The sequence below is a fragment of the Calliopsis andreniformis genome, chromosome 3 (genome assembly GCF_051401765.1).
Source record: "Calliopsis andreniformis isolate RMS-2024a chromosome 3, iyCalAndr_principal, whole genome shotgun sequence".
Lineage (NCBI taxonomy): Eukaryota > Metazoa > Arthropoda > Insecta > Hymenoptera > Andrenidae > Calliopsis > Calliopsis andreniformis.
In genome coordinates this window covers 9,226,830-9,246,433 of record NC_135064.1, presented here as the reverse complement: position 1 = coordinate 9,246,433, position 19,604 = coordinate 9,226,830, and the positions used below count along the sequence as shown (strand labels likewise).

The 19,604-nt window shown below is 36.2% G+C and overlaps 1 protein-coding gene across 1 annotated transcript in view; it reads left to right on the top strand.

The window, feature by feature from the left end:
• Crp (transcription factor cropped) overlaps positions 1–19,604 on the top strand; it is a 221,567-nt gene that overhangs the window by 29,351 nt on the left and 172,612 nt on the right. Inside the window, exon 2 of the mRNA XM_076374793.1 lies at positions 757–1,081. Coding sequence (XP_076230908.1) covers positions 757–1,081 — 325 coding nt within the window. The remainder of the gene's footprint in view (positions 1–756; positions 1,082–19,604) is intronic.

Here is a 19,604-nt window from a genome sequence, read left to right as displayed (position 1 = left end):
ACCAGGTTCCTAGACGATCAAAATTAACAATGTAATAAAAACTGGAGTTGCTCAGGCTAGCTTCAGCAAGGAAACTACCAGTGATTCTTCCGATTTTTGAGAAGGTACCACCTAACCAGGTGCCTAAACGATCAAAATTAACAATGTAATAAAAACTGGAGGTGCTCAGGCTAGCTTCAGCAAGGAAACTACCAGTGATTCTTCCGATTTTTGAGAAGGTACCACCTAACCAGGTGCCTAAACGATCAAAATTAACAATGTAATAAAAACTGGAGTTGCTCAGGCTAGCTTCAGCAAGGAAACTACCAGTGATTCTTCCGATTTTTGAGAAGGTACCACCTAACCAGGTGCCGAAATGATCAAAATTAACAATGTAATAAAAACTGGAGTTGCTCAGGTTAGCTTCAGAAAGGAAACTACCAGTGATTCTTCCTATTTTTGAGAAGGTACCACCTAACCAGGTGCCTAAACGATCAAAATTAACAATGTAATACAAACTGGAGTTGCTCAGGTTAGCTTCAGAAAGGAAACTACCAGCGATTCTTCCGATTTCTGAGAAGATACCCAGTACCCACAGTGCTTAGACGATCAGACATAATAATTTGACAGAAACTAGAGTTGCTCAATTTAACTTCTAAAAGATAAATATCTCAAATACCGATTCAGCTGGTTCACCCAGTATAAATCCTCCACCATGTTGCAAAATTATGCAACCTACCGATAGCCACGACTAAAACGGGCTAATTTCTGTTGCAGAAGCATTGGAACAATAGAGGAGGGCTCGGTGACCACGGGCGTGACGGTCGCCGAGATTGCTGATTCGCAGGAGCAGCAGCAACAGCAATCGAAGAGCAACGGCGCGGTATCCCGCCGTGTTGCTGGTCAGAACGTTGCGTCGAGCAACGGGAACGGTACCAGCAACGTCGGCCGCGTCACGCCGCGAAGCCACATGGAGCAGGAGAAGCGTATGCGGCGAGAAATCGCCAACAGTAACGAACGACGCCGGATGCAAAGTATTAACGCCGGTTTCCAATCGCTGAGGACGTTGCTGCCGCACCACGAGGGCGAGAAGCTGTCTAAGGTAAGCGCCTCTTCACTTTAACAACCGGGTGTCCCTTACACGAAGTCGCCCGTGTTTCAATACTCATTCATGCTTGAACTTTAACACATTCGAGATCAGTGCATTTCGCCAAGATTGTACTTGGCAGGATAACTCGGCGACAACAGTCTTCTAAGTGTATAAAAATGACTCAAATGTTGTGCCCAGGGGTGGGTGAAGTCTGCTGTTCGATGATGCCACGAGGTAGAAAGGGAACTTTTTGAATGGAGTGGGGATTCTTAGCAATCGCTGGTTGGTGGAGTAAATCCTCAGGTCGTTTGAAAAGTAGCCTTTTTACATCGTGACGTTACCAGGTAGCAGGTCTCATGCTATCTCTGAGTGTGCTTGGTGAAGAGAAGTGTCCCCAGACCTAATTGGTGGGTCATTGATCTCTAGTGTGTTAGATCTTTACGAACGGATCTCTTTTGGCATGACAACACACTTCCCTAATTTTTGAGACGTTCACCGAATATGGATACCTTTCGGTATGTACAGTGCTGATGGGAACGTAGTTAGACTTTTTTGCAACAGAGAATTTGAAGTTCAATAGTGATAAAGTACCGTGCAATCGATGGAAGATTGTAAGGAAAGAAGTGCTGTCACTCTTTATAGTAGTAGTTTGAAACGCTTTAGCGTCGAGATCGATGCATCTGTAGCACTTCCTCCAATATGTTACCTGTGCTGGAGGAAGCATTTAATCCCCAGCTTGAATATCATTCTCTTTTCGGCTTTTCCATCATCGCGTTCATCGATTGATCCTTCGAATTCGACGTGTCGACGAGGATCGTACGCGTTGCATGTGTAGGCTCAAAGTTTGTCTTAATGTAACTATTGTCAAGCAGTCGAAGGACACCGCGCGCACGTTGAATTCAAAGGGTTAATTTAGTTGACGGAATGCAGTCAGTATCCATTTAGCCACCCATTTGCACGCGCAATAGACAGAGACAGAAGGATAGAGAGAGAAAGATGTTGCATTGAAATTGCGAAATTGAGTTTCACACTGTCTAGTGATTTTATTTTGTCTTTTCTTTTATATATAACTTGGGCGCAACAGTTTTGCTCGATTACATTTAGTATTCAGAATATTCAAAATACGCGAGTCATTTGAATAAATGCAAGATGTGCTATGCGTACAAAAAGTTATTCTTATGCCGCACGCTTTGCATTGAAGATTGAAATTATCGATAACGAGGTATCATGCCGCCAGAGCGGTGTCACGTTCATTCAATAGTATCGCTCTGCTGCATTCGTTGCATTCGCTTTTTCATTCATCACTCTCATATCTCCGATTTTCAAATCTCGAAATTATGATTCAATTTTTGATACGTTTGGAATTGTTGGACGTGCCACTACTGTGTACGTTTAAAGATATATGATTATATCAAATGTATATAGTTTGCAGCAATGGTGCCTGCAGTAATAATATTTAATAATAATAGTAAGGAAATTGCTTTAGTGTATGTATGCATAACTTGAAAATGCTAATTTTTAGTGCAGTTCTAGTCTTCTAAACTTCTAGGAAATTATAATTGTAGGTAGATCAGCAAATCAAAATGACTAACTAAATATTTTTAATATAATTCAGTATTATTTTACAGAGACGAGTCGAAATCTAATTTTTAAATTCTTGAAACTCAAAATTTTTGAAACTATTGAGTTTTGAATTGAAATCCCAACGAAATTTTTGTATAAATATTTATTCTCTACGATTAAATAAATCACAAATCAGTATATAAAAATATCTAATATAGGTTCTTATTCCATGCCACTAATATTCGAATTATTTCTCAATTTAACTTATTTTTTTCTTTTATAATTTTGTAATTTCTTTAAATTTTGTCATTTTTTTCTTATCTGCGTTACGAGAGTTTCGAATCCTGAAAAAAGAGGGAAGTTTCGATTTCACGAAACTCGAAAATTTTTGAGTTTCAAAAGGTTTTCGAGATTTCGATGTTTCAAGAATCTCATTCCTAGTATTTCACCAACAGAAACGATTCTAAATAATCAAATTCTCAGATTTTTGAATTTTTCGATCTTTGAATATATAAAATTTTAATATTTTCAAAACTTTTAAACTTGTCAAATATGTAAGATATGAATAATTAATTTCTCAAAATTTCCAATTTCCGACTCTAAAATATTCAAAGCTTTCAAATTAAAAAAATTCAAATATTTAAAGCACTTCTCTTTAATTCCTAAAAATTTCCAATTTTCAGCTTTCAAATATTCAAACACTTAAAACACAGAATCTTCAATCTCCTAAACTTTCCAATATTTAGGTTTCAAACTATCAAACACTGGAGGCCTTAAAATTCTTAAACCTTCAGTTTTCAAATCTTCCACCTTTTAGCTATGTATTTATTCCCATTTCTGGTCTCAAATTTTCAAAGATCTGTACTCCTGCTGTAAGAGCTCAATCACTGTAATTCCACATTGATATAATAAGGGCTAAGGCACCGTTACCAGGGTGTCGTCGTTTGGCGTCCATTTCGCCCGATACGGTGACGTTAGTGAGCAACGATGCGTCCTTAACAGGATGGATCGCTCCTACTAAGGTTAACACGTGGACCGGAAGCGGTAACCTGTTTCTCTTTGAGTAAGGTGAATTCGCCAATGAGGCTCAATCGTTCTCGCGTGAACGTACCAGAAGGTATTACGCAACGAGAAGGCTGGCGCGTAGCCGCCGCTGGCGGCGGCTTTTGCGAATTGTCGCGCGGCGTTGTCCGACTAATTTTAGCATGTGAAAGTCGTCGTCCGATCCCACGCCGCTAAACTAGACCCGCTCGATCGACTCGTGTGCCTAGTCATGTCGGTGCTTCAATCGTTCGTCCTGGCATAGTCCAACCGTGTGACACTGACCGCTTTAGATTGCCTGTATATGGTCGCGCCGCTGACGTTGCGAATATCAACGGATCCTCGGTTATATCATTTCGTCCAAATCGCACGTCGAATATCTCTGTAGAGCCTCATGGAGATTTCGAGTGTAAATATTTGGAGGATTCTCGGGGAGTCGTTGGCTCTGGATATTTGGAGTCCATCTGGTGTTTGAGTTGTTCTGAAGTTTTCATTTGGGTTGAATGGAGGATTTCGAAATCTTCGAGGAATCATGAAATTTCATTCATTCTTTAGTTTCTCTGTTGTATGTAGCTTTATATTTTGTATGAATGACTAGGGTTTCCTTTTTGTTTTGTATGAGTGGAATATATTACAACTTAGAAATAGAAATATTTAAATGTCTAAGTACCCAATAACTCGAAAGCATTAGATAATAATCTCTCTTCAATATTAACAGTAATCCTCAATTATTAACGAATATTTTATCCTCGACAACTCGTACGATTATTTCTTTTACAGTACTAATTTATTTACCATTTCCTCGGGGAAAGGTCGCAGAAATTATTGGAAAACTGTCGTATGAATAATAGAATATCAGAACAGATTGTAGATTTATTAGGAGCAACGTGTGTCGTATTCGTTCGCTTCTCGTTGGGTCATGTGACACGAGAATAGGTGAACGCATGGACTGGGTACGATACATGTACACGTAGATATCCCAGCAGTTATTTACGCGTAAAATCAGCTGTTAGTTCACAGTGGCAATTACGAGTCACGCGGCACTCGAGGTTCTTGTCCTGACTGACACACATGCGCGTTGTGTGCTTACCTTTACCGCTCTCGTAATACGCCTTTGGCGGTTAGCAATCGTAGGAATTCTTTATGAGCGAGCCATCACGGTCATTCCTCCTCGATATATAGGGTAGTATACTGTGCAGTAACAATAACAATGTCGTGATTGTGTTTTCTGATGTTTTTGCGGAAACACAAATTTTCTTGCTGTTGATTTTTGCATAAAATTTCAATTTTCGAGCATAACTTTTGGGTTTGTAAATATCCATTTATAATTATTAGATTGCGGATTTTTATACATTTACAGAATATTTAAATGTGTAAGAAACTACAAAATGGTTGCTACATACAAAAATATGTAAAATATTAAAAGCAAAGTAGGCATCATGATATTTAAAGAATGAAATAACTTTTTACTGAAATTCTATTCTTTAAAATGTATCTAGAGAAATTGATTTTGCATAAAAAACTGCAGTCTAATAATTATAGACTCTACTACTGAAATTACTAAAATTATAAGTCATCAGTATGTTAAAGAATGTGAAATTCTAAACAGTTCTGAGAAATTGAAAATCGAATCATTCTTTAACCAGAAATAACTTCAGTGGTTTACAAAATGTCCTACTCGTGTCCCACGAGAAGTCCCCTGGAAAGCATTAAAGAGAATACTTTTCAAGAGACTTCTCGTACGACATGAATACTACATCTATAATTTTATATAAATCGTTTCTGATACTAAAATGTATTCCTAAAAGGAAAGAAAATTGTAAACTTTAACAAGGATCATTTTCGTTACAAGCCCCTCAACTATCCATCATTTATATTTTATCTATTCACAGATGAAAATAATCAACTCCACTTATTGAATTTAAATATAAATATTTTAGCTTCGTGGAGTCACTCGATTTGCCAAATGGGCGGTTCTGTAAATGAAAAAAATGCCTACGTTAGGCCAATAGTAATCGTTGAAGTACATAATTCCACCAGTCCTCAGCGTACGATCCAGTGGTTCGTGGGTGTGCGCGTACTTTCGCAATGCGATATTTCGCGAACCAGTCCTCGGGCCACATGGTTCAATTCCCACGCATTTCTCTTAAGGAGATCGCTCCGTCCCTTTTGTTCTTTCGCCCATTCCCGTTCCTCTGCCGCGGCTCTTTCCTCTCCTTCTTTCACCCTTTTTTTGTCCTTTTCCCCGTGTTCGGCCTCGCTCGCCTTCGTCTGGGCTCCTGTCCCTTCTTTCTTGACACACCACGACGAAGGCCAGCCCTGGCCGACAGATTTTGCGAAGCCCTGGCCCACTAACAAACCTTCCCTCTCTCCCGCCTGTACGCTCGCCGACGTGGGCTCTCCCCTTCGCTACGCTGCGAATATTAACGAGACCGATCTCCAAATACGAAGCATCCCAGCTACCTTTTTCTCTCGCCGCCACCGAGTTCTTGCTCGTTACACGACATAGCTGGAAAGTATTGGGAGCGCTTTCTTATTAATCGGTTACACGCTGGTCGAATTCGTGGAAATCTGCCCGCCATTTCTGAAAAGAGGGAAATGGGGGTAGTGTGCGCATCGTTGAGGGTCAGGCGACTGCTGGTCATTTTTCTTTCTTTGTTGTTGAGGTATTTCTTAGCTGAACGCAGATGTACGATACTTCGTTTAAATTTTGAGGACCATTAATCTGGGTTTCAAGAAATTCTTACGCAAAATATGAAATCGATTTATCGTACAGTTATTGAGAAATTATTAATAAAAGTGGATGCATTTTAATACCGTGGCAGAATCGAAACAAAACTGCTTTTCAGCTACCATTTATGTGTGAAATAGGAAAGCTATATTGGAGAACGTTACCAAATTGAAATGAGGTTTCATATATTGAAATGTTATGAAGCGAATATAATAATTTCAATAAAACTGTCCGTATATATGTATATATTTTTTTGTAATTTGCTAACGAAAGAAGAGATCCCATTTGAACAACATAGCTGACTAAGAAATACCTTAATCGGTGAGGTGTTTTATGAGTATAATGATATCACATAATAAATAGCATTAGTGCAATTTTGATAAAAAAAAAAAATAATTTTTTACAATATTCTTGTTTGTTATTTTTCAGGAGAGCAGAAAAATAACCACACGTTTCTTAACATTGTATTTAGAGTAATTTATGTTTATATTAAACGTTATACTAGAGTAGTATATTAAATTTTCTTTATTTATAAGTTAGTTTAAATAGATTTCGCTGGTTCTGATAAAGAAAACAGTAAAATGGTGTATGAAACTCGAGTTTCAAATATGCATGTGGGTAGAATTTTGGCTCGCAAGTACTGAAGGAATAGTAGAGAAAATTTAGAACTGTAATTTATAGTGTTTTCTCGAAAAACTTCTAACAAGCAACACGTGTTTAAGGAGAACTTATGCTTATGGCAACCGGCTTAGGTCTTAAATTTTATACGATGGTACATAGTACTCATTTGTGTTAGATAATTTCAAGTTATAGCGAATATAGCAACGAACTTATAACCAGGAAATATTTAACGCCTCTTCAGACAGTATGAGTCAAAGCAGCTTAACATAATTTTAAGCTAAACAGACTTATGTATGTGGATATATTGATTTGGAAATTTATGCAATTATCTATTATCTTATCGAGTTGCTAACGCTGCAAAACAAAATGAGTTTGCATTTCTGAATGCGGTAAAATGCAAAACTAAACTTGATAACTTGAAAGATTAACTTTCATAAATTATTTATCAAGGATATTTTTCATAGTAAATATTTTAAATTTAGTTCGTATAAATGTTGTTAGTTTTCCTACACCAGCTGACGAGAAAATGCGTTATCGATTAGATAATAGATCTAAGGAACAACGTGTTCTGATTCTTAAAATGAGTATTACTTTCCTTTTTAATATTTTTATTTGAAAATTTTCGATATTAATAGATATTTATATGTTGCAATTATCATTAGCAACATTAGGTATAGACATATTTACCTATAATTTAATTATATTAAATTTATAGTAGCTTATATATATATCAATATATAAGTTGAACAAAAGTTCAACTTCTTTTTCTCTATGTACATATTATCATTATGAGTAATTAACTTCATATGTAATAATTGAACAAAAAATTCCGAGAATCGAGTAAAGATCATTAGGATTTCTCGCAGGTGTGTTTACTCAACCATCGGTAAACTTTCAAGTTCGTTGTCCATAACTTCGATATCGATAATCCTAATTGCTGGTGCTCTCGCCACGCACACCAAACACACTTTGTACCTTTCATATTAGCTATTCAAATTCATTTTATCGATAGTGTTATCGCGAGAGGCGGCTCTAGGGTTCCATGGCCGAGTAGTGTCGCGCCTTCTGCAGCGACAACACTTGGAGAAAGAAATAAAAGGAGGAGTGCAAATGAGCACAGACGCCTCGACCCATTTTCATTTAGTGCACGCCAGACAAAAATAAAAATAAACCGCTCCTCTCTCCGTGCGCCTTTTAACGAAATTTGGATGGGGCCTGCATCGTTCTGCACGTGGGTAGGGGTGAGTGTTTTTCGCACGCGTAATTGTGCTTTGTGTTTTGCGATAACATCGATTTCGGGTATTCTTCAAAAGTAAATGCGTGTACTCATTTTTGTGGCGCTTAATTAATGAGGATATTTTTGCTGAAATTTCCTCTGCGATGTTTACAAGTTCGGTCGCCTCAGAAATAAATGTACGATAGAGAACAGATAGTATCGTACTTCCGCAAGAAAGCTGTCTCAAGTCGGGCACATCAAATTCTTGAAAATAGTGAACTAAAAATTTCGAAGTATTTGCTTCATTATTTCGATGTGAAATATAAGTTGACTAAGCTTCTCTTAAATATCTATTATTTAGAATTATAAAAGCTGGTAAATCATGGAAAGTAATAGTATTAGTATTACAAGGTTACTTCATGTAGTGAAATGAAAATCAAAAATGTTTGACTTATGAATGTTTTTTTTTACTGTAATGCGAATGAAAAAAAAATTTTCATTGTTCGTGGCATAAATTGCATTTCATGATGCGAATCCCATATAATAGTATCTATGGTATAATCATAATAAAATTGTACAAAAAATCCTTAATTAGTCGAGAAGCTCGTTAAGAGAATTACTCTCATTCCTTCAGTTGATGTAGGTTTCAAGTATAATGTCGATAAATAATTTTTACAGTTATCAAATAGTGTACGCTTAAGGTGTTATCATTATTGTGCTAACCTTAATTCCGATGATTTATACATAATAGCAGCTCGTGCATCCGGTCCCTATAATAATTTTAATTAGTTGCATCCTTCAATTTCGTAAGCGCACGTTAATATCCTTAATTACGAGTTTCATTTACTGCTAATTTTTCGCATTTAATTATTACTATCGATAATGTGATGTGAAACTGTGCAGCAAGGCTTTTGATCACGAGTAACTCTCGTTTAGCCAAGGATCAGTGTAGCGATATCGAAGAGCAGTGACGGTAGATTACGTTTATTTCCATGAATTCTTAACATCGGTTTCGAGGTTGCATTATATCTCTGCTCCCTTTCTCTCTCGAGTTGCGGGGAACCCGTACTTCATTCTTCTTTCCTTTTTCCCTTATTGTCCCGCTCATGTCTTCCTACACTTATTTTCACAATGTTCTCCTTCCTTTTATTGTCTTTACCTGTTCGTCTACAGTCCTGTTTACCTTGTTCTCAGCTACCTGTTTTTATTCCCTTCACGAGGAAGATACAATAATTACCATTCTTATAAACCTCTAATTTTAATTCGTTTTGATCTCACTAATGTGAACGTATTTCTTGAAAGAAGTTTCGAGAAGTATCTTGTGTGTCGTCAATGAATATCTACAAACGTACGTTGAATTGACGTCCACGCGATCGTCGATTCACTTGAAGTTTGCCTTGTGTAGTACAGTATGCATCATGGTACACATCAATTAATGTGTATTTCAAGGCAAGGAAAAGTTGAAAGGACGTCGACTTCACTTGAAGCTTGAAAGAATACTCCAAGTCAAGTAACATAACACGTTCACATTGATCAAATTGGCCCAAATCACTTGCATTCAAGCACTTGAATTCAACTAACTTGACTGATTTGAACGTGCCTAGATTGAATAGAGACTTGAAGGGATGTTTCAAGTCACAAATAACAAGCTCACATTGATTAAGTTGCTTCAAATCACCTGCAAATAGTCTTTCTTTCAACCTCCAAAAACAGCAAATTTACATGATACGACCTAATGCATTAGTTAACATCAGTATTGACTCCTATTTGTAACCTTGCAAAATTGTACGTAAGAAATTTTCATCAGTGAAGGTTCTCGCGTCTTCCCCTTGCTCTTTTCCTTGATCTCGATGGCCGTACGTGTTTCAGTTCTGCAAGGAAGGACGGCGGGAACCCAGACGTCACGTGCTTTGCCCGCCGGGTTGCCTTCTCTTTCTCCCCTGTCCACCTTTTTCGTGCCAATGGTAGTACTACCACGAAACACGGAGTGCAATAAGTGGCTTTACGCCGCTGCCAACGCGTCGCGTATCTCAATCTTTTTTCCTGCCGCTCATTTTTCGCGCGTTGCTTCTCCCCTCTTTTGCTCGTCCTCCAAATGTTAAGACTTCGAAGCGTCGCGTCGCGATCAACAAAGACGCTCACTGTATCTTTACAACACTTTTCGTTTTATTTTATGCTGCAAATTTATGATACAAACAATTTTAGAAATATAATTCTTCTTATTTACACACTGTTGAAGTTGGGGATAAAATTGTTTAATTTTATGTGCCTGTTATTTATATAGATTCTTTTTTTAATTAAAGAATTTGATATTTCTGTACTTCTGAGTCAAAGTATAATCTTAAGCCATTTTTTTCAAAATTGAGTTTTTTACAGGATCTTATTGCTTTTTCTTCATTTTATTAGAATAACAGATATTTAGTTAAGTTGCGTTATAAATGAATGAAATTTAATAGCGTAACCTATTTTGAATACTATGTTAAAAATAGGTAATCACATTTTTCTTTTGGCTCTTCTGAAAAATAATAAAAAAGGACTTGGATTAGTTTGGTACAGATTAGTCTCAGGTACAGATTTATTGTGATTGTTATATATTTATGAAGAGAATTTGAAAACTATTTTTCAAAGAATTTGTGAATGCTTGATTAGGTTGGTATAGTAATATTTATGATATAAAAACTTTTGCAAGTAGTTAAAGTTGTATGCGTAATACCGTAATCATATTTCTCCAATTTTCGTTATACAGTCTTGTACATGTAGAAAGCATACATAGCTTTGTCAAGAAAATATAGTCTACGTATTGCGATAAACATTACAGAAAATGTTGGAAAATGAAATGTAAAATGGGTTAATTTTTCTAGAATTTTAGAAAATTAAGAAAATTATAGATTTTTCAGATGAATCATTTTGACTAGTTCGTAAAACAAAATAATTTTTGATAAAATAAGTAATAAGTTACTTTGTAGAAAAAGTAAAACAAAAATTTCAGTTTTACAAGGTAGATGTCTTTAACAAAAATACTTATTTCTAAACATTAGTTTCCATGTACGCTTATTAACGAAAAGGGGCACAGAGAAATTAATCTCTAAGCAAAAGTCTATCTCCTAACATAGTAAAATGCTAATAAGACAGGTGTGCCCGAATTGGCCCCTCTTCAAATTTGTCATTCACAAGAAATTCATAAAGCAATACTTAGAATCGCTAAATAGCCTCAGTATAGACTATGTAGAAAAATGAAGCTCCCCTAAAGAACACCTGCAACACACTAAACAGCAGTAAATATTTCCATTAACCCCTAAATGTTAAATAATTCAATACCAAAACACCCAGTGTATCCATTTCTAAGCAAACTTAACCAAACACCAGAAGCAATATAGCGACTCTGGTCAAGTGCAAGGTTACTACAGTAAATTCTGTTCGCTTGAAATTTAGGAAAATCCATGTTGCAACGAAACCTCGAGACAACACACTGTTGGGGGGGAGATCGCGTGTAGTGGCATGGTAGGCTCAAACAAGCTTGCTTACCGATCGGTTCCTCGCTTAGCCAGCTTTGTTGAACGCGAGCTAAACGTATGGGCCCCGGAGCATCTGGGTCATTTTGCTCTCCTCTTCTCTCCTCCGTGCCCCCTTTCCATCGCGATTCCCCACTCTGGTCTTCTTCAGACCCTGTTCGTCCCTTTGTCTCGGGCTTCCCTACGGTCCCTCCCTCCGGTTAGTCCGACCAAACCGACAAAGGTCTCGGCTTCGGTGTATACCTGCCGTGCACCACGCCGATACAGCCGTTGCTTTCTACAAGGTGTCCCGAGCGGACAGAAGAGAAAGTTGCTCGATCTTCGATGGGACGGGATGTTACGAGAACCATGAGTAAAACCGACGGATTATTTTCTTTCATCACGGATTGAATTTCGTTTCACACGTTTCTAATTACCCGCTGCGGACGGCCGTTTCAGCGGTCGGAGGGGAACGACTTCTCGTCGCGCGATTACTTTATTTATTCGTTCGTCGATGCCGTGAAGGACGCGTTATTCGAGAGAAAAATTATATAGCAGCCTCTGCGGGAGGAAATTGAGAAGATGATTTATGAATGGGGATTCTGATCGTTATTTAATGTATGGCTTTAGTTTAGACAGGATTTTCGTGAAGTGTACGTGGGTATACGAGATACGAGGCGTTGAGTGCAAAGGTGGACTAACAATAAGCTACGTTTTTTATGAAATTGAGCTAGTAGCGTTAATTTGTTACAAAGACAACTTATATTTTAAATCGCCTTTTTTTGCGATTTTTCTGAATAGTGGGGTTAGTTCGTTGTTATCAGTAAAGGGTTGTTCGTTGTGTCTCAATGCCTCGTATTAGGAAGTTGAGTGATTTGTCAATTTGTTTGCAAAGGACTATTAACACGCTGATTCTCATGTCACCCATATGTGGGTGATAATTGTTATATGATTGTGAGCAACGATAAGTTACACAATCATGAATAATAGTAATATACAGAATTTTAGAGAGAATTAGTAAAAAAGGAAAAACACTTTGAAATAATGTCGAAAATGAATTAAAAACAATTTTCTTTAAAGGTGGAATCACTGCCAAAGTGATAGAATTTTTAATGAAGGTAAAGTGGCAGTCAGCGTGTTAAGTTCAAATTTTGGAGATATTCTAATTCTTGGGTTAACATTATGGGAATTAGATGAGAGTTAAGTCTGTAAGTTACGAAAAAATGTATCATAGGAGTTTCTGTAATTAATTAATGTTTTGAATACATGCAAACAAATCTGCGAGTCATTGTGTCATTCAAGTAGTTCGTGTGTTTTAACTATAACATAGGATTAAAATAATTTTTTCCATTTAATTAGGTCACGTTTTTTAAATTCCTTCCGCGTTCTAAGAGTATAGCTTACTTCAAAATTGCTTTATAGTATTTCATTCAAATTATCTCTTTATTTTAAAAATGTTTCAAGCTTCTACTATTTTATTCATAGAAATATTCTCAGAAAGCATTAACGACACTATACACTTTTCTAATTTCCTTAAAATCTCCGCGTTTTCTTTCAAGAATGAACTTATCCAAAATCAGAGATATCACGTATCTTATGAACCATTTACCTGGGCTCCTCATTGTTCTTCACTCAGTCTTCATTAACTTTAATCTTCAAATTATCTTAGTAGAGTTTTCTTATAGTTTCATAATCATGTTTTATTATAATAACTTAAATATCATTTAATGATAATCTCAATATGATTCTCATAAATGAACCTAATTATCCATGAAAGAAACTATGCAAATAATATACATGAAAGCACGCTAGTGATGGAATATTAATCCCTCGCGCTGCGTCCACAGTTTTCTATTTACGACTCGCTTTACATACCCTGAGGAAATTTCTATATTGGAATCTAGGCTCTCGTAAAGAGCAAAACTGGCTTATTGTATTATTGATAACGACTGTGCATTGCAACGACGTGTCTTAACGTTATTTCGTTCACTGTCCTCGCGACCACTGTTCAGAATGACGATAGTATACTGCGTATTTCTGCACCCGCGGTGAAGTTATAACGCAGGCCGTTATACGAGACTAAGGCTTCGGGTTTCCTTCTGCATTCCTAGGTGACGAAGCGTGTGCACGCTCGTACCAACGACACGCTTCTAAACTGCAAGGACAGGAGGATACTTGAGAGTCCCGATTATAACACAATCGCCACATTCATTTACTTCTGCAAATGATTATTCAATTGTATGGTTGATACTGTTATTTCGTGTGACTGGGTAACATTTGTCTCGTAGATTGGCATCGGATAAAGTACTTAAAGAGTATCCTGTAGAATTATCCAATGCTATACTTGCTTGGAGTATAATGCACTTGAAGGCTTGGAGCCAGTTTAACTTCAGCTAATCTGATGTTAATCTTTAAATGGCATGAGGGGGGTCACAGTATTTCTACGAACTCAATTTTTAATATTTGTTATGGAAAGTATTTGTGGACAATCTATAGGTATTTTTATAAACACAGTTAAAGAAATGGAACTTGAATAAAAATTTATTTCATCTTTCAAATAGTATAATTTTTTTATACTAATTAATATAAATAGTATAATTGTTTTTATAGCATTCTATTTTTCACAGTTACTATATTTTTGAATATTACTTCAGAAGTAACTTCTGTACCTAATTTCTGTATAATACTGTTAGTGATTTTATGGAGTGGAATTGCATTGATCCTATAGTGTTATGTTGTAATACTGATACCATATCAGTAAAGGGTTAATACCCTAATCTAATAGAAGTAATTCAGTGAGATCACGATAATCCAATTACAAAAAATGATATATTTTAATGCAAAGAAAATACACAATATTTCAGTTTATCAGTTTCCTCAAACTAGTAGTTGGCTCGACTATTTCACACCTGCGTGAAATAAATAATAAATTTGGGAGTAAATGAGTTGTTAACACATTTGCTATCCTGTCGAGTTGGACGAAATCATTCGTCATGCGCCATGCTTTATTTTTAGTGTTTCTACAGTCATAAATATAAAGAGCAAGCTCAATTTAGTTACATAATTATAAGATAAAAAATTGTCATGGATGCGAGAAAAATCAATAAAATATGAAACAAAATCAGGAATCCACTTTCCAAATTAATTAACTAACTAGAAAAGAAAAAATATCTATATCCAGAATTAAAATCGGTCATACAAAAATCACCTATTCGTGTATGCTATCTTAGAAACAGGCTCCGATTTGCTCTGACTGCAACTTTAACAATTACAATAAATAGACCACGTACTTGCTCCACTACCCTAAATTCAGTAACTATCGGAATTCATACTTTCAGAGTCAAGCCACTGCTGAAACGTAAACCACAAAAAGAGAATATAGATAATTTCGTGAAGTTTAGAAAAGAAGCTCAGCTAATGTCCAAAATAGTCTAAAACAATTTACCGTCACTAATAACCAAGTAGTTGATGCGACAAAAACCAAAAAGAAAAAGAAGAAAATCGAGGCGTCATACATATGCAACACTAAGAGTGAATGTATCGATTTTTTTTATTATTATTTTATTATTTTTATTCTTATTCTTTTTTTATTATCATTGGTAGCGTATAAACCTCCAGAGAGATTTATCTGCTGTACATTATACACAAAAATACAAATTGTTCCAAATTTATACGTTCAATTCAGATTTCTTAAGAAATGATAAAATACATGTATCGAATTAAGATAATCAATTAAGATAATAAGATATTCACTCAGAAATCGCTTTTAATGTGAAAGATACGTAGAATTCGTATAAAATGAATATTCTCAGTTTCCTAGATGTAAGCAACGTAGATACAAGGAATCATAAAATGTCAAATTTGAATTCCTTTGTGTCTGAATATAAAATGAACAGGAATAAGGCTGACACGCTTCGGGCAGTCGACCAAGTCGCTGTCAGTTGACCGATGCTAATCAACTTGTCACGAACGTGGCGCGCAGTATCGAATTTTCTTCCTCGTCTGCGCGTCAAAACGAAGTCCTCTGTGGACTTCCGCGTTAACGATAACCAGTTTGATAATTGCGAAGGACAAACGGCCGAAGTTTGGCGTCTATCTTAAATTTTTCCTCTTTTTCTCCAGCGCCATTGAGAATTGTTTGCACCAGGTACGGCCAACACGCGTAAACACGTCGCTGATTAATTTACGGTGAGACCTCGTGTAAATCATTTGCTAACGGGTACAGATCGGTAACCAGTTGTTAATACGTGATTTGTCACGCAAAGGCACGAAAAATAGGTTGTTCTAGTTATTAAAGTAACGTAGAGCTGGTTTGAGAGGCGAACAATAGAAACACGGTCGCGATGGTGCCTCGGTTAACAGTATTGAGTGTGAATCTATTAGTGTAACGAGATTTCTTGGAGATAAATTAAATCATAGTTTACCAAGTCTTTTTTTACTTTTATGATCCAAGGTGTTCCGTACTTACGATTTATTTGCACATTTCTTTTATGATAGGGTATTAGGAACTTGGTCTACTGTATTTGTAATTGTAGTTTCATTTTAGTAGTAATCTGTGGATTTGCTTTGGTGTTGATTATAGTTTGTCATTTTTTTGTTTTTTAATTTGTTTGGTACACGAGTATTATAGCAGCGATATTCTTCTAATTTCTCTAGACTTTCACTGAAATAATTTCAGATGAAAATACCGAAAGGTGAAAGGTGTGAATTACTTATTACTTGTCCACTGTAGGAATGAGAAGGAAGTAGGTCTGAAATGAAATGGATAAAATATGGAAACATTCTTGTTTGATCGAAACTTTTATCAGATGATTGACGATCGTACCGCGAAGTAACGCGAGGAAAAGGTTCGCTGCACGATGTACGACGACACTTTTGGGTCAACGTTCTCGAATCCCTTTTGTTTTTGTTCACCTGCGGAGAAAAATAGATGCAGGTCTCTGCCGCTGCGACCTGTTCCTAGACACACCTTAGAAGCCAAGAGTCATCGTGCGTATTTATAGAACGTGACTGGTGATTGGTAGTGGCATTTGTCGGCAACAAGTTATCCTAATGACGCTATTGTGCGTGACGATCGTTGCACCTGTGTTTTCACAGCACCGTGTATGCATTCCTTGCGATTTATGCAATATTTCTTTCATCGATATGGTCTTCTAGATGCATTCCTAAGATACTGTTATACTCGAGCACTATGCAAAATTAGATCTCCACAAAGTTGGATAAAATTTTATTATATAATGCAAAGGTTCTTAACCTTGCAGTGGTAGACATTACGAAGTTTTTTGGTGCAAATTTGTGTTAGGTAAAAGCTGTCATTCTGTTAAATAATTTTGCAGAAGTACTCTAGGATATTTAGATTAAAAAAATTGTTAAGATTTCAGCATGTGAAGATTCAATTTTTCTAGTATTTCAGATATTATAATGTTTCTATTGGTAAATATGTACATCTATAAATTTGGTAATATTCAAAGGACACTATAAATTGTATAAATATTCAAATTTTCTAATATTCAAAAATTGAATTCTTTTCAACCTTTTGTTCCAATTTTTTAATTCCAATTCCTGGAATAATATCACTTGCCTCTATATTTCTACATGTCTATACTTCTACTTTATCCTCAATAATGCATATGTAATTTCGATATTTTCCATTCAAATAAATCATCGTGCTCATTATTTGAATAATGTACTATCGTACTCAGAAAAATTATTTCGTTGTAACTTGGCAAAAAATTATTACATATCACACATGTATTATAAACGTGAGAGAATTCAAATAAGTATATTTTCGAGAGAAAGTAAAAAACTATTTATGAGATTAGGAGAAAATTACTTATTAAATACATAATATTGACATAAAAAGTAGTTTTATTTAGTGAAAGTTATCTTATTTAAACAGCTAGTCTAAAAATAGTTACATGTTACTTGTATTAAACGATTTTCTTGTTATCTAGTAAGACAAATTATTTAAATAATTTATAGTTTACATTTGAAGAGCTCTTTGAACAAACTGTATAATTTCGATGTCCAACTAGTAGACTTTTTATAATGAATATTATAAAAAGAATATTTTAAAATAAATATTATATACACCTATTTGATGAATAGGTGTATTCATCAAATTGATTTATAGCTATAATTAAAAAATCACGTTTCTCGAGTTGAGTCACTTTCGAAATACATGTGCGATTAAAATATACACATTAAAAATTATATAAATTATTAAAGTATGTACATGTCTAATAAAATAGTACATGCATATCAAAATACATTAAAATTAAAACAAGAAAATAATAATCCACTTCTACTGGGCATTTCAGCCGATCTCAAGAACGTCGTTCCTCTTATTAACGATTAAATTCCCGAGCCTCGTTTTCCGTGTTCCACAGTCTCGCGGAAATTTTCTCGCGCGCGCATTCCGATGCAAGTATAAAGCATAACTATGCAAAAAGAATCTTTGGTCTCGCAGGTGATCGCCGCGCAGCCGAGCGGAGGTGACAGACGCTCCTCGTCAGACTTCATTAATTACGTTTAATATGTCGCGATGATTTAACGTTGCCGTCATTTCTGTGCTGCTCGCTCGTAAAAGTCGCGGCTGTCAGAGATACGATAGCTGTAATTAATGGATAATGCCATCTTGGTCTCTCGCGTTTTTTGCCCGCGACGCATCCCTTCTACCTATTCCTGCTGTTAATTCGAGACGACGAAACAGCACTGGTTGTACCAGAGCACCGCCGAACTCGTGTCCCTGCTCTTGTATTTATCGGTTGCATTTATCACGGCGAGAACCGAGCGTGACATCGTGATGCACGAGGTGAAGGACGCGGGCAAAAAGACGAAGAAGGGGCAGGAGGCTCGGTAGGAACGTCTCTAGCGAATGATTGTCCACTGTCGATATAAGTTATAAAGACGAAGAGGGACGAGAGCGAAAGAAAATCCATAATAGCTCGAGGATGAACACCGTCCCCGCTGTTGTATAATGATTCGCGAGCCTCATTATTGCATCCTTGACTCTGCTGTTTTGCTCGAGTCCGTTTAATGCAAAGTGATATTCATTCAATCGAGCATGTATTAACTCTTGAGTACGCGTAGAGCACGTACGGCGGTCAATTTGCATCTTGATGGGGATTATCGTCGGAGGTGCGCGATGTTTAAAAAAATGGTTGTTAGATTTATGGGTAATTCAAGATTAAATAATTCTTACTCTTTTCTTTGTTACTTTATACGTATTTAGGAAGGTGTACCTTTGTGCTCGAGCTATGACAGAATAATTACTACGCCAAGCGTAGAAAGGTTATGGGAACTCAGCGCGTCGTACACCCACTCTTGTTTCTCGCTCAACGTAAACGTATCGGTCTCAATGAAGACAAATCGTAAGAAAATAAAAGGTGCCTTAAGGTTTCAGATAAAGAATCATTTTTGGAAGTATTAAAATAACAGAAGGAATCATATTAATCTAACAAAAATGTTTTTGTTTTTCCTGTGATCTTCGTTTGAAACTGAAGTAGGACCATGCATTGGCACGGTTAATATTTTTGCCCTGCAAGGGTTGAAAGTTTATATACTGTAACATGGAACAATAGTAATAGGGCTGTGCGGGTACCTGAACTTAGGGTCGGGTAGGGTTGGGATTAGAAAGTTTGTAAAGTTTGGGTACCCGTAAATTTTCAGTGCCCAAAGTTGAAATCGGGTCGACCTCCTGATTCGCTGATTATATTGATTTATATCAACACTGATTATATTATAAAATACGATAATACTTGCGAATCTGAAAATTTAAGTGGAAAAAGCAGTTTTCAACTAAATTATGAAGAAGCATCATTTATGTTGTTACAAATTCTTGAAATCTCTGGTACCCGCACATTTGTAAAT